A 15682-nucleotide genomic window follows, 5' to 3' on the forward strand; every position below is an offset into this window, starting at 1 on the left:
TGTCTTTCTGTTATGTCCAGATTATTGGAGGGTAATGTGATCTTCTGAGGAGACTGACTTGAGAATCAGGAAATTTAGCCTTCCTAATATTCCCACAGTCTCTCTTTATGCTTCCCTGCTTTTATTTGGATAAACTGTAAAATGTTCTCATCACTAAAACAAGTTTTAGAAATAGTATTTGACTCTTCAGATTTACCATAAATTTTAATTTAAAAACGTTACGGTGCCCCCTCTCTTCCCTAGGTTTGGATTAGGGTTCAGGAATAATGATTTATCATGACTTTTAGGAAACTTTTTATTACAAGATTTCAGATATTCATGAGGCGCCTGGGTGGCTCAGTGGGTTAAAGCTTCTGCCCTTGGCTCAGGGCATGATCCCAAGGTCCTGGGATCGAGCCCGCAATGGGCTCTCTGCTCAGAAGGGAGCCTGCTTGCTCCTCTCTCTCTGCCTGCCTCTCTGCCTACTTGTGATCTCTGTCTGTCAAATAAATAAATAAAATCTTTAAAAAAAAAAAAAGATTTCAGATATTCATAAAACTAGACACAACAGTATGCTGAAGCCTTTTAGACATAGCCCCTGGTCCCTGCGGCCATCAGTCCTTGGGCATCCCAAGCCTTATCCATATCCCCATCTGTCTCCTCCCTTTCCATATTATATATAGCTCTGTATGTGTCTTAGAGATAAGGCCTTTTAAAAATATAACCTCAGTACAATTATCACACCTCATATTGTTTTAACAGTTTCTTTATATCATGAAGTATATAACTTATGTATGAATTTCTAGCCATCTCATAAAATGTGTAATTACTTTTTCTGCTATTATTTGAATTGGGATTCAAATATAATTACATGGTTTGACTGGTTGATAAAGCATTTGAGTTCCAGGGCGCCTGGATGGCTCACTCCGTTAAGCATCTTGCCTTCTGCTCAGGTCGTGATCCCAGCGTGCTAGGATTGAGTCCCACATCCGGCTCTTCTCCCTCTCCCTCTGCCTCCTGCTCCCCCTGCTTGTGCTCATTCTATCTCTCTGTCAAATAAATAAAATCTTTAAAAAAAAAAAAAAAAAATTTAAGTTCCTTTTGAGCTATAGGTTTCCTATCCATCCTTTTAGTTTTTTCCTGCAACTTATTTGTTGAAAAAAATTGGATTGTTTTTCCTATAGAGTTGCCCATGGTGTGGATTTTATTGACTACGTCCCCATGGGGTGTAATTTTATGTGATCCTCTGTCCTCTGTATTTCCTATAAATTCAGGTTGCAGTTGTTGGCAAGATTGCCTGATAGATAGCAGGTTATTTGTATATCCAAAAAAGTACACATATGTACACATGTATGCAAAGTACATATAAAGTATTATTATATCCTATATCAAATATACAAAAAAGCTTAAGCAAAGCAAAGCCTTCTGGATTGAACAGTTACCAATATTTCACTGTCATTGATTCTCACATATATGCATACACACTCTTTTTTGCTCTGTCATTCATTACAGACATCATTACTTTTCAGCATGCAAATTCCTAAAAATAAGAACATTCTCCCGCATAACTTCAGTATACTTAACAGACGTTTAAAATTAGCAATATTTCTATAATATCATATAATACACTGTTCATATTCAAATTTCCCAATGTCCAAAGAATGTTCATATCCTTTCTTTCTAACCAGAATAGAGTATAGGTTGACATATTACTGTAAGTTGTTTTATCTTTCTTTGGTCACTTTCTTCAAAACAGTTCTGGCCCATCTTTTTTCCCTGTGTGACGCTGACTTTATTGAAAACCCCAAAAGTTTTATCCCACATTATGAGTTTGTCTGATTCTTTCTTCTTTCTTCATGGTAATGTGTATTTCTTTTATATCTTGTATTTCTTTATGTTTGGGGTTTTCATCAGATGATATGCTTCCCTTATTGTAGCACCTTGGCCTTTTTTCCTTTTATTCTTTCTTTTTTGGGGGGGGGGGGGCTTTTTAAATTTCACCCTTGTTGCTCCAGAACTTTCTCAGGGAGGCTGTATGAGTTCATTTCGATGGAATAGAGGTGGAGACTTCAAAGGACGCAAGTGGGATACAGACCTGCCCACTGATTCTGCTGTAAGTCACTACTTTAATTTTTTTTCTTTGGTTTAACATTCTTCATGTTATTGGACATATATACTTTTGTTTTTCCATTACAAAAATAAGTATTAAAAAAATTTTAGAAACTAAGGTAGAAAAAAAAAATTTTACATTGTACCATCATCTTAACCACTGTTAATATTTTGGTGTATTTTCTTTTCATTTTTTCCCTTTACTTATACTGCACTATTTTTTAATGTTTTTTTTAAATGTTTTTATCATAGTTGTAATCATCCCACATGTAAAATTTTGTATTCTTTTTTAACTTTAGCAGTGTTTAAGTATTTTTTCATTACTACACACTCTCAATTAACTGTTCTTCTATATTGGAGCTAGAAGCTTGAGAATTACTTTGTTTCTGTTTTAAATAATACTGCAGGAAAAATCGTGATGCATATTTTTTTCTTATTTGGGATTATGGCTTTAAGAAAGATTCCTGGGGGAGCATGGGTGGCTCAGTCGCTTTAGTCTCTGACTCCTTTGATTTCAGCTCAGTTGATAATCTCCTCAGGGTCATGAGATCAGCTGTAAGATTCTGGGAGTGGAGCCTGCTTAAAATTCTCTCTCCCTCCCTCTGCTTCCCGCGCTCCAACATTCATACTCTCTTTAAAAAAAGAGAAGTTGGACACCTGGATGGCTCAGTGGGTTAAGCCGCTGCCTTCGGCTCAGGTCATGATCTCAGGGTCCTGGGATCGAGTCCCGCATCGGGCTCTCTGCTCAGCAGAGAGCCTGCTTTCCTCTCTCTCTCTCTCTCTCTCTCTCTCTTTCTCTGCCTGCCTCTCTGCCTACTTGTGATCTCTCTCTGTCAAATAAATAAATAAAATCTTAATAAATAAATAAATAAATAAATAAAAATAAATAAAAAAGAAGTTTCCTAGAATTAAGATTGTTGAAATCAAAGAGTATAATGTTTTTGAGCATTTAGGAGTTTTTCAAGATCATGTTCTTTATTGTTTTGTAATGACTGTTAGATGTAAAAATGAAGTTTCAAGTGCTGATACTCGAATTGAGAATGTATTTGTATTTTTATCTTGTTTTTTTGTGTTAACTATATGGGTATGAATGATCCACTTAACAGAAAACTGGGAATGTCTTGCTTTTCTGTTTTCATTTTATAGATTTCATCTTGCAGATGTAACCACTTGAAAGCATTTTTGCTAGTTTCTCTATAGGGAAAAGTTTAAAAATTGGAGTCATTATAAACAAAGGCTTAAAGCCATGATAGATTTTCATGCTGATTTTGAAAAATTGTTTTCTCATCTTCAGATCATCATGCATGTATTTTGCACCTACCTCGATTCCAGATTACCTCCGCATCCGAAGTACCCTGACGGAAAAACATTTACTTCTCAGCACTTTGTTCAGACACCAAATAAACCAGGTATAAACTTCCTAAAAGAATACGTTGAGATTTTCACATGAGATAGAGAGAGAGAGAGGTTGGCTTTTTTTTTTTTTTTTTAATGTAGCATATTTTCTTTACAGATGTGACAAATGAGAATGTTTTTTGCATTTATCAAAGTGCTATCAACCCTCCCCATTATGAGCTAATCTACCAGCGTCATGTCTACAATCTTCCAAAGGTACCTTTAAATGTAGAAGTTGCTATTACAGAGTGTCATGGATGACTTGCTTTGGTAATATTTTTTAAATTAGAGTCCCTTGTTTATGGAATAGGTAAACTTTCTAAATTAGGAAAATGTGTTTCTTGAATATCCCTTTTTCTTTTTTTTTTTTTTTTTTTCTTAAAGATTTTATTTATTTGACAGAGAGAGAGACAGAGATCACATGTAGGCAGAGAGGCAGGCAGAGAGAGAGAGGAAGGGAAGCAGGCTCCCCACTGAGCAGAGAGCACCACGTGGGGCTCGATCCCAGGACCCTGAGATCATGACCTGAGCCGAAGGCAGAGGCTTTAACCCACTGAGCCACCCAAGTGCCCCTTGAATATCCCTTTTTCTAACTATTAAAGTAATATATGCTTAACTTGGGAAAGTAAAACGAAAAAGAAGAAAGATCACTCATTATTCCATTACGTGAAGGCACCTGTTGTTAACATTTTTGGTGTATTGCCTTTGGTAAATTTCATTTTGGTCTTTGTGCTACTTTGTGCGTTGAAGTCATATTTATGTAATTTTATTTCCTTTTAAAAAATTAACTTCTTAATTTAATTACCTTAAAAAACCATAATTTCCATCTCATTAAAAAGCTTCCATAGAAACACTTTTTAATGGCTGTAAAAAAGTTTATTATAAGATTATAACATAATTTATTTAATCATTTCCCTACCGTTGGACATTTTGGGTGTTCTAATTCTTCATTATCATAAACACTGCTGAGTATTCATCTTTATGGATATAGTTATCTGCATTTGGGGACTTTTATTAGCTTAAAGTTGCAAAGTGGAATTCTAGGTTACAGAATATTTTCAAGGCTTTTAAAATACGTTTTCAAACTACTTTATACAAACTACTTTATACAAAAGATGTACCAGTTTACATTTCCATTCAGGCATTTTAATCTTGACTGCAAGCATCAGTTCTGCAGCTTCTACCAGTTCTACCAGCTTCTTTTTTTTTTTTTTTTTTTTTTAAATTTTTTTTTTTTAAGATTTTACTTATTTATTTGACAGAAATCACAAGTAGACGGAGAGGCAGGCAGAGAGAGAGGAAGGGAAGCAGGCTCCCTGCTGAGCAGAGAGCCTGATGTGGGACTCGATCCCAGGACCCTGAGATCATGACCTGAGCCGAAGGCAGCGGCTTAACCCACTGAGCCACCCAGGCGCCCCTCTACCAGCTTCTTTACTAAGAAATTTTACATTGACTATAATCATAAATTGTATTCTCCATCAAATTTCTAGGAGAGAATATTAATTTCCTTTTTTGCGAGTTTAACATTTCAGCTTTGATAGTGTTAATATTTTGGACCATTGAGGTTTCTGTCCAAATCCATGCAGATGAAATTCTGAATTACACAGAATTCTGAGTTAGTAGAATGTGAATTGATGGGATCTGCATTTATCTGTTTGTTTGGTTTGCATAATTTTTTTGTTTGGCTTGGTTTAAATCTTGCTGTCTTCTTGTTCCAGGGCCGAAATAATATGTTTCATACATTGTTAATGTTCCTCTACATCATAAAGACCAAAGAGTCAGGAATGCTTGGGTAAGTATTAATGCTTTAAAAACACAAGTACTTAATTTATTTATTGTTTTTCTTCCTATGTTAAGATTCTGCAGAAGGCAGCATTGTGTACTGAAAGGATTGTAGACTGACAAGAGATGGGCTTCTAGTGTAAGCCCAGCTCTGTCACTACCCAATTCTGGTTTCTTGGGCAAGTCCCTTCATTCCTCACCAACCTTCCATTTCCCTACTGGTGAAAAGGCTGTTGGACCACGTCATTGGCTTTACAGTCGTGTCCCTCAGACAAGCAACTCTGAGATCTATATCAGGCTCCTGCCACTTTAAAATTTAAAAACAAGGGACGCCTGGGTGGCTCAGTAGGTTAAGCATCTGCCTACGGCTCAGGTCATGATCCCAGAGTCCTGGGATCGAGTCCCACTTCGGGCTCCATGCCCAGCAGGAGCCCGCTTCTGTCTCTGCCTGCTGTGCTCCCTGCTTGTGCTAACAAGTAAATAAATACAATCTTAAAAAAAAAAAAAAAAAAAAGAGTCGCATGCTCTACTGACTGAGCCAGCCTGGAGCCACCCCGTGATTTTAAATTTTCTAATAGACACCTTAAAAGTTTTATAAGAAGTAAAAAGAAAGAGGTGAAATTAATGTTAGTAATATATTCCCCGTCGAGCAAGGAGCCTGGTGCAGGACTTGATCCCAGGCCCTGGGATCATGACCTGAACTGAAGGCAGGCACTTAACTGACTGAGCCACTCAGGCATCCCAAGTGTGTGGCTCTTGATCTCAGGGTCGTGAGTTCAAACCCCATGTTGGGCATAGAGCTTACTTAAAATGAAATAAAGTAAAAGTACTTGTTAAGAAGAGCACCTGCGTGGTTCAGTTGGTTAAGCATACAGCTCTTGGTTTCTGCTCAGTTCATGATCTCATAGATGGAATCGAGCTTCATGTCACATTGGGCTGCATGCTCAGTAGGGAGTCTGCTTGAAGATTCTCTCTGCCCCTCCCCCTGCTCTCTTTCTTTTTCTTCCTCTCTCAAATAAATCAATAAATCCTAAAAAAAAAAAAAAAAAAGAAGAAGAAGAAGAAGAAGTACTTAGTGGGGTAATAATTTACTCAGAGGCCAAAAAGAACTGATAATTTTTTTTTTTTTAAGATTTTATTTATTTATTTGACAGACGGAGATCACAAGCAGGCAGAGAGAGAGAGGAGGAAGCAGGCTCCCTGCTGAGCAGAGAGCCCGATGCGAGGCTCGATCCCAGGACTCTCAGATCACGACCTGAGCCGAAGGCAGCGGCTTAACCCACTGAGCCACCCAGGCGCCCCAAAAACTGATAAAATTTTTGAAGTGCTTATATTCTCTTAATGCGTAACGGGAAAGAAGCATTTTAGACTAAAGCTAATACATGATTTATTTGAGATTTTTTTCCTTAACCAAGGGAAGGGAAACTTTGAAACTAACTTTTTAATTATGACTGGTTAATTTTTTTAATACATTCTAAAACAATCAAATGGTTTAAATGACTGTCCTATAAAGGAAGTAAGCAAGTAGCTCAAATATAGTCCATTTGGAATCATGCCCATAAAACAGCAGATTGATCCAAATACATTATCAATTCAATGCCAGATAGTTGTGCAGTTACTGGAATGAGATGAATGTTTTACTTCCAAAAGGGAAAAAAAATCTAGGCAGAGTTGACTGCACAGTAATTTAAGTGTTCTGTTCAGCAAATAAACCATAAATAAATCTTAAAGCTAAATGACAAACTGAGACAAAATATTATGATTGGAACACATATAGCAAATCCAAGCTAATATCCGTCATATATAAAGAGCATATATAAATTCGTTAGAGGGGCACCTGGGTGGTCAGATGGTTGAGTGTCTGCCTTTGGCTCAGGTCATGATCTCTGGATTGAGCCCTGCATCCGGCTCTCTGCTCAATGGGGAGCCTGCTTCTTCCTCTCCCTCTGTCACTCCCCCTGCTTGTGTGCACGCTTGCTCTCTCTGCATCTCTCTGTCTCACATGAATAAATATTTTTTAAAAGTAATTCCTTAGAGAAGAAAAACAGAAAATGGTCATAGACTGAAAGACTTTCACAGAAAAGTGTTGTGTAAGTGGCTAATAAACATGAAAAGATGTTTATCTGTATATACAAGCAAGCCAGAATTAAGGTTCTGAGGGTTTTTTTAAGATTTTCTTTTTCCTTTAAGTAGTCTCTGTACCCAACATGGGACTCAAACTCACAACTCCGAGATCGAGGGTCACATGTTCCACTGACTGAGCTAGCCAGGTGCCCCTATCATTTGCAGTTTTGAAGAAATGGGAAAAAAACAGTTATATTTTTAATATAAAAATATTTAAAATATTTTATATATTTAATAAATTTTATAATTTTGAATATAAAAATATTTTTGAAGGGCATTTTGGTAATATATATTTTAAAATTTTTTATCAAAATTAACAACTCATAATTTTAAAAGTTCTGTAGTGCTGTAAGTTCATGACAGAAATAAGCAGTTCCCTGTCATGGGTCCACATAATAGAGGCCTGTAGCTCTCTCTTGATTCTTAAGTTTGAGACATTGGAGGTTGATTTCTTATTTTGTTAGATGAGTAATTTAGCTTATAGCCCTCTCTTCCCTTTGTACTTTGAATATGGTGTAGTACTCTGTGGAGTAGAAGTAGATTTTTCTTTTTTTATACATACAGTATGGTTAAGTTTAAGCTATATTAATAAACCCCATATACATATTCACTAAAGCATCCATAATAGTTAGTAAATCCCTAGTTCAAGTTGAATTAGGTAAATAGGTAACATTCTCTAAGAAACCTAGCATCTCGGGGCGCCTGGGTGGCTCAGTGGGTTAAAGCCTCTGCCTTCAGCTCAGGTCATGATCCCAGGGTCCTGGGATCGAGACCCGCATCGGGCTCTTTGCTCAGCAGGGAGCCTGCTTCCTCCCCTCTCTCTCTGCCTGCCTCTCTGCCTACTTGTAATCTCTGTCTGTCAAATAAAATAAATAAAATCTTAAAAAAAAAAAAAGAAACCTAGCATCTCTATCCTCTATTTTATAATTTTTTTTTTTTTTTTTAAAGATTTTATTTATTTATTTGACAGAGAGAAATCACAAGTAGATGGAGAGGCAGGCAGAGAGAGAGAGAGAGGGAAGCAGGCTCCCTGCTGAGCAGAGAGCCCGATGCGGGACTCGATCCCAGAACCCTGAGATCATGACCTGAGCCGAAGGCAGCGGCTTAACCCACTGAGCCACCCAGGCGCCCCTTAAAATTTGACTGATACTTTAATCTTACTTGCTAAAATTATTTGGTTAACTCTATCTGATGTAATTGTTATTGAGATCAACCAAAATATTAATTTTCCACACCCCATAAATCCATTTGTTCTAAATTTGGGTTTTTAGCACAGTTAAGAAAGCAATCACTGGGGCACCTGTGTGGCTCATTGGGTTAAGCCTCTGCCTTTGGCTGAGGTCATGATCTCAGGGTCCTGGGATCGAGCCCCACATTGGGCTCTCTGCTCAGCAGGGAGCCTGCTTCCCCCTCTCTCTCTGCCTGCCTCTCTGCCTACTTGTGATCTCTCTCTGTCAAATAAATAAAATCTTAAAAAAAAAAAAAGAAAGAAAGCAATCACTAGGGGTGCCTTGGTGGCTCAGTGGGTTAAAGCCTCTGCCTTGGCTCAGGTCATGATCTCAGGGTCCTGGGATCGAGCCCTGCATTAGGCTCTCTGCTCAGCAGGGAACCTGCTTCCCCCTCTCTCTTTGCCTGCCTCTCTGCCTACTTGTGATCTCTCTCTCTCTCTCTCTCTCTCTGTGTCAAATAAACAAATAATCTTAAAAAAAAATCACTATTACTAGGGTTCACCTGATAAACCATGTGTAACATAACTCATTACAGAATAGCATTAAATGTCATTGATTAAATATGTGTTCCTTGTCAAGACTCCTGTTTTCATTATTTGAAAAAAGACCTTAAATGCTTTGCACTAAAATTTTTTTTTTTTTTTTTTTTTTTTTTTTTTAGGAGAGTTAATCTTGGTCTGTCCGGTGTGAATATTTTGTGGATTTTTGGCGAGTAGTGGGTCATTTAATTCCAAACATTTGGACTTTTATTTGATTGAACCAGAAGTTGAATCTAAGCATCTCTGGGTCACTTCCTCTTTTGAAATAAGATACATATGTGTGTCTTACACTTTAGATATAACAAAAAATTAGCTATTATGAAAGTTCCTTGTAAATATATGTCCTAAATCTTATATATCAAAAGACATTACTTGTACTTTTTTTATTACCTTTCAGATTTTTCAGTTGCCTATAAAACTGCAACCCTTCAGGTATTTGCTGACCCAAAACAGTGCAATTTCCCCTCCATTAAGAAATTTGAGTCCTTTTTCATTGTAACCTACAAATGAGAATCATCCCCCTAATTTTTCCCTGCAAAAAAACTTTTTTTTATTTGCATTATTTGGTGTAAATACTTGGAAAGAAACAAGGAAATTGCTAATTCAGCTTTTTTATCTCTATACTTAACTGTTCTATAAGTCAGCCCGTGGCCCATATTTAAAGAAAGGAGATAAACTTCTCAGTAATGTATTAGTCTAATTGTATTTTTAAGTATTATTGAAAGAGGTTTAACAGTATTGGCATTTTAAAAAGTCAACTCTCAGATTAAATGTTAACTGATAACATTATACTATTTGGGTCTTAGGTTAAAAGGCTGAAGACATCAAGAAACAGCTGCTTTGGTTTTAATAACTCAATTTGACTATTCCATTATATTGCATTATTTTTAAGAGTTCTCTAAGATCATACAGTATCTGTTTAAAATTTTTAGGTATGTTCAGAATATTTGAAGAGTAAGAAGTGACTAAGTTTGTAAGTTTTGTTTGACTGTTTTCTTATATATCTGTATATAAAATCTCTAAAGCTGGCTAGCAGTTGCATTTGTTTTCTGGTCTGACATATTACTAGAAACTGTTTCTGCCACGTTATGTAAACCTGAAAACAACTAAAAGCAGTACCTTCTGAGTAACTGCCTGTTGGGCCTGTATATGTAGCCCATTTCTGATGATTTGTAAATTCTGTTTTTCAAAAAGCTGTTTCTGTTTTAAAAAGGTCTTATGTCCAAAAGAAAGGAAGTTTCTTTTAACTGCTTTTGATGTATGTTAAATATGTTTGCTATGATATTTTAGAAGAAAATAATCAACATGTTAAATATAAGAACATATCAAAATGTAAGTACTATTTCAGAAGTCATTGAAGGTGTCATGGAAGAACACTTGTTATGCTGTTAAACTATTCAGTTGCATATTCTTAAAGGGAATAAGGAGAAAAAATTTAATAACACATTGACAAAATTGTTTTTTCTTTATAAGACTTAAGGCAGCTTTTACTCTAAAAATTCAAAGCTATGATATTTTATTTTATAACTGACTGTCAAGAAAATACCATATATGGGAAATCTAACATGTGAAAAGACTAGGGATCCACACTAAGAAAGAAAAGCTGCTGTTTGCCTACTCGAGTCTGGTGTGGTTCACTACAGTCTCATTAACTTTTCCTGTATTGACCTGTCTTCACACGTTTGAGCCGGCTTATATTTAAGTGTAGCCTTTATTGAAAGTATTTTGATGAATTAATTAGTTGGGATTCACACTGCAGATACGGTAAATTTTCTTTGGTCTTTGTGTTAAAATGAGTATCTACTTTTCTCTAATTAAATGTTATTTATAGGATAATTTTTCGTAAGTTTTTTTTTCATTGCTTGACTCATCCTTGTGGGATCAGATCCACCAGTCTTTTAGATTATGTTCACTGTATCATTTATCCTTTTTTTTTCTCTATGAATATCAGCCTTTTCTTCAGGCCAGTTTGTTTTAGGAGCATACCGAGGTGTTTATCATTTAGTTCCCACTGAGACATAACAGTGCTCTGGTGCTCGGCTTTCACAAACTGCTCTGTGGAACACTTTGCTGTGTCAGTGGTGAAGACGAGCGGCTTATGGTTGGCACTTCTAAACTCAGCTTTGGAATAGAAATCCTTTAAATGTGGACATTCCTCAAAGATCAGTTTTGGTCCTGTTTCACCATCTCTTCTTTTCCTCAGAGATCTCATTCACTTCACAACTTCATTTATCACCTTTCTTCATTGGATTCCCAAGTTCAGGAGCAGCCCGGACGTCTCTCCTGAGCTCCGGCGGTGCTCTCCTCTGACCTGTCAGACATTTCCACTTGGATGTTCCGCAGACGCTCTGTGGCTGGAACGGAATTCACATCTGCTGAAACCAGCTCGCTCTCCTAACCTCCCTTTTTCTGTTCATTGTACCGTTGCCCACGCTCAAAACTCTGGTGTCATCTTTGATTCCTTGAGCTCCCCGGGTCCCCAATCCAATCAGGCAGCAAACCTCATCCATTCTTTCTTAACAATGTCTCTTGCAGCTGTCCCCTTCCGTTTCTGCTGCCAGTGTGCTCATTTACACCCTTATCAACTCACACAGGACCACTGCAACAGCCTAATTAATCTCACAGCTTCCTAATTGTTGCCACGCTTCCAGACTTTCCAATTCATCCCGCACATTCTCTTCAAATTCATCTTCCTAAAACACCTGTTTGATCATTTCAGTCCCCTGATCAATTCCTTAGCCCGACATTCAAAGCCCCCCACAATCTGGCCCCGAGCTAGCCTTACCCTTGCAGATCTTGGCACCAGCCAGAGCAGGCTGGCCCGGCCCCACCCTTGGCGAACCACGGTCCTGCTTGGCCTGATCGCTCCCTGGGGAAGCCCCTCCCCCGCCACAGGCTGCCCCTGCCTGGAGACTTCACTCTGATTAAACCTGCCATTTTTTGGAGCTAGTCCTGACCACTCCAGCTGGCAGTCATTTCTCCCCCAGGGTGATTGGATCTGTGCCCCTTTTCTGGCACTCAGCAGCCATGTGAATGGATTCAGAAGTGACTTTCTGTCTAACAGTGCATCCTCATATCTTTTCTCATCCTAAAAGAACGGGGTTTTTTACGAGTCTGAGCTGTCCTGCTGTTCAAGAGGACTTGATGATGGCTAAAGCTACGTTTTGGAAAAGGCTTACATTCTCCTCTTCGAAGGACACCTTTCAAGGGAGGCTTTCCTCCCGTGCTGAGACCTGGGGAGGAGGAAGCAGCCCCGGGACCGGACAGCCACAAGGGGCCTGCCTGAGGGGGGGGTGTGAGGGAAATGACCTAGCCCATTCCCTGTCCCTGGGGGGTGACTTCCTGTGTGAGCTGGGGTGAGGCTGCTGCGCTTAGCACGTTGTTCCAAATGCCATGGGGTCCAGCCATCCCTCAGGGTGGGGTGGCTTCAACCTCAGCTGCCCCAGACCATGGGTAGCGGGTGGCCGGTGGCAGGCAAAGGTGTTTGAGGGTGAGCGGCAGAGGGCTGGGATCTCCGGCCAGAAAGCTTTGGAAAAGGGCCGGTCTGTGGAGAACTCGTCTGCCCCCTTGTCATGAGAGGGGTTCACACTTCCAGCCCCCATGCTTCCTGGGTCCTGGTGACATTGCCACATCTCCCTGGGTATGCTGGTGGCTTTCCGCAGAGTTGAGAGGATTGTTGGGTGTTAGTTTGGAGCCGCAGCTCTAACTTGATCCCTGGAAGATCAGCAGGCATTCCATTTGCTTTCCGCACTGACCGAGCTGTCCTGACCTGGGGGACAGGTTGTGGCTTCTCAGTCAGGATCAGGAAGAAGACTGTGGTACAGCAGGAAGGGTATGGAGAGCAGACTGGCATGCCCCCGGGGACCTGCCAACCCTGGGGTGGTTCACAGCAGAGCCACAAGCAGTCCATCCCAGGCACGGCTGTGGCTGCTAGCATTTCCATGGAAAGCTGTAGTTAAATCCTTTTGTGCCCCCGAAGCAAAATGAATAGTTCAAAGTCACTCTGGCAGGATGAGCCACTAGCCTGAATGGGCTGAGGCTTGGGAGGACTGAGCTCTGTCCCTGAGAGGGGGCAGGGCAATTCCCATTTCCACAGATTCTGATTCTGATTCAGAGAATCACGGAAAAGCTAAATTGAACATAATGATGACAGTGGTTTTGGGTAAGGAAAAAATACGGCTTTAAAAAGTCTCAAAATCGGGGTGCCTGGGTGGTACAGTTGGTTGGGTGTCCCATTCCTGGTTTCGGCTCAGGTCATGATCTCTAGGTGGTGAGATCGAGACCCACACTTAGTGTGCAGTCCACTTGAGATTCTCCCTCTCCCTCTGCCTCTGCCACTCCCACTTGTGTTCACTCGCATGCATGCGTGCTCTTTAAAATAATTTTTTTTTTAAGTCTCAAAACAGCACATTATTATAAAAGTAGGAAGTGGCCCCTTTGGCCTTGCAAAGCAACTATCTCATTTATGGGCCATGAGATCTTCATGGTCTTCACACACCCTCGCCCCACCGCCCTCGCCTAGCTGGATGTGCCTCCCGCTCCCACTTCCCTTCCCCAAACCCAGATTTGGCCAGTCCCCAGCACAGACAGTGCTGCCCTTGTACCCTAGAAACCTGGGCTTTCTGGTCTACCAAGAAAACACTCTCCTTCCTTTCCTATTTCTAAACTAGAAGGAAAAAATAACAACCCTGAATCAGACTCTGCTTTCATGACCTGCATCCCATAGGAGGAAAGTCAGAAGGTGGTGATCTGCTCTGTTGGGGGCAAAACTTGTTTTCTCAGGCAGAGCGGCCAGGCGTGATTGTTCCTCAAACACACGGTGTGTAGACTGGAATCAGGCAGCTCTGTGATAGTTTTGGCCCGGACTACAGGCATTAGCTTACTGAGCTCCAGCTCTACAGAAAGGCCCCTTGTTTTCCAAATGAGGAGGGGTATCATCCCTGGCCAGCCCGAGGGGCAGAGCCGTTGCCTGGCTAACTCATGAACCTGAGACTTGGCAGAAGGAAGTCTGAACTAAAGCCGTAAGCCCCCAAACTTGGGAGCTGGAAAAGGTGGTACGTGGCTTGCATCTCGAGTTAGTTAACTACTACTAAAAGTAAACTCAGTACAATGCTCTGCTTCCAGTTAAATGTTCAACATGAGTTTCTTTTTTTTTTTTTAATTTTTTTTTCTTAATTTCTTTTCAGCGTAACAGAATTCATTGTTTTTGCACCACACCCAATGCTTCTTGCAATACTTGCCCTCCATAATACCCACCACCTGGCTCCCAACCTCCCACCCCCCCGCCCCTTCAAAACCCTCAGGTTGTTTTTCAGAGTCCATAGTCTCTCATGGTTCACCTCCCCTTCCAATTTCCCTCAACTCCCTTCTCCTCTCCATTTCCCTATGTCCTCTATGTTATTTGTTATGCTCCACCAATAAGTGAAACCATATGATAATTGACTCTGCTTGACTTATTTCACTCAGCATAATCTCTTCCGGTCCCGTCCATGTTGCTACAAAAGTTGGGTATTTGTCCTTTCTGATGGAGGCATAATACTCCATAGTGTATATGGACCATTATCTTCCTTATCCATTTGTCCACTGAAGGGCATCTTGGTTCTTTCCACAGTTTGGTGACCGTGGCCATTGCTCTATAAACATTGGGGTACAGATGGCTCTTCTTTTCACTACATCTGTATCTTTGGGGTAAATACCCAGTAGTGCAGTTGCAGGGTCATAGGGAAGCTCTATTTTTAATTTCTTAAGGAGTCTTCACACTGTTCTCCAAAGTGGCTGCACCAACTTGCATTCCCACCAACAGTGTAAGAGGGTTCCCCTTTCTCCATATCCTCTCCAACACACGTTGTTTCCTATCTTGCTAATTTTGGCCATTCTAACTGGTGTAAGGTGGTATCTCAGTGTGGTTTTAATTTGAATCTCCCTGATGGCTAGTGAAGATAAACATTTTTTTCATGTGTCTTATAGCCATTTGTATGTCTTCATTGGAGAAGTGTCTGTTCATATCTTCTGCCCATTTTTTGATATGATTATCTGTTTTGTTTGTGTTGAGTTTGAGAAGTTCTTTATAAAGTTCTTTATAGATCCTGGATATCAACCTTTTGTCTGTACTGTCATTTGCAAATATCTTCTCCTATTCCGTGGGCTGCCTCTTTGTTTTGTTGACTGTTTCCTTTGCTGTTGGAAAGGATCTTGACGAAGTCCCAAAAGTTCATTTTCGCTTTTCAACATGAGTTCTTTAAAGTCTTTTTTTTTCTTCTTTAAGCCATCTTGAAAATTCCTGGAGCTAACTACCTTAATGTTAGCCATTAGACTGCACTTAGGTCAAGTGCCCTGGATGGAACTTCAAGACAAAGTCTACATCCTAGAATTATGGATTCTCTTCAAGTGAAACACAAAATACTTTCTACATAACCTGAGAGAGCACTTTTCTTTGAAACTACTGTGTTTCTACAGTATACTACTATTTCCTGCCTCAAAACTCATACACCCTCCCCACCCACCTGCCCCTAGTAGTTTCTGTTG

The 15682-nt window shown here is 39.8% G+C and overlaps 1 protein-coding gene across 4 annotated transcripts in view; it reads left to right on the forward strand.

Annotated features, from left to right (window-relative positions):
* Nucleotides 1–10993, forward strand: part of TMEM209 (transmembrane protein 209) — a 34204-nt gene extending 23211 nt beyond the window's left edge. For all 4 annotated transcript variants that reach the window (XM_032305102.1, XM_032305100.1, XM_032305103.1 and 1 more), the window contains 5 exons: nt 1995–2092; nt 3383–3497; nt 3602–3699; nt 5202–5275; nt 9280–10993. In XM_032305102.1, coding sequence (XP_032160993.1) covers nt 1995–2092; nt 3383–3497; nt 3602–3699; nt 5202–5275; nt 9280–9334 — 440 coding nt within the window. In that variant the 3' untranslated portion in view covers nt 9335–10993. The remainder of the gene's footprint in view (nt 1–1994; nt 2093–3382; nt 3498–3601; nt 3700–5201; nt 5276–9279) is intronic.
* The last annotated feature ends 4689 nt before the right edge of the window (nt 10994–15682 follow it).

Source organism: Mustela erminea, chromosome 11, assembly GCF_009829155.1.
Source record: "Mustela erminea isolate mMusErm1 chromosome 11, mMusErm1.Pri, whole genome shotgun sequence".
Classification (NCBI taxonomy): domain Eukaryota; kingdom Metazoa; phylum Chordata; class Mammalia; order Carnivora; family Mustelidae; genus Mustela; species Mustela erminea.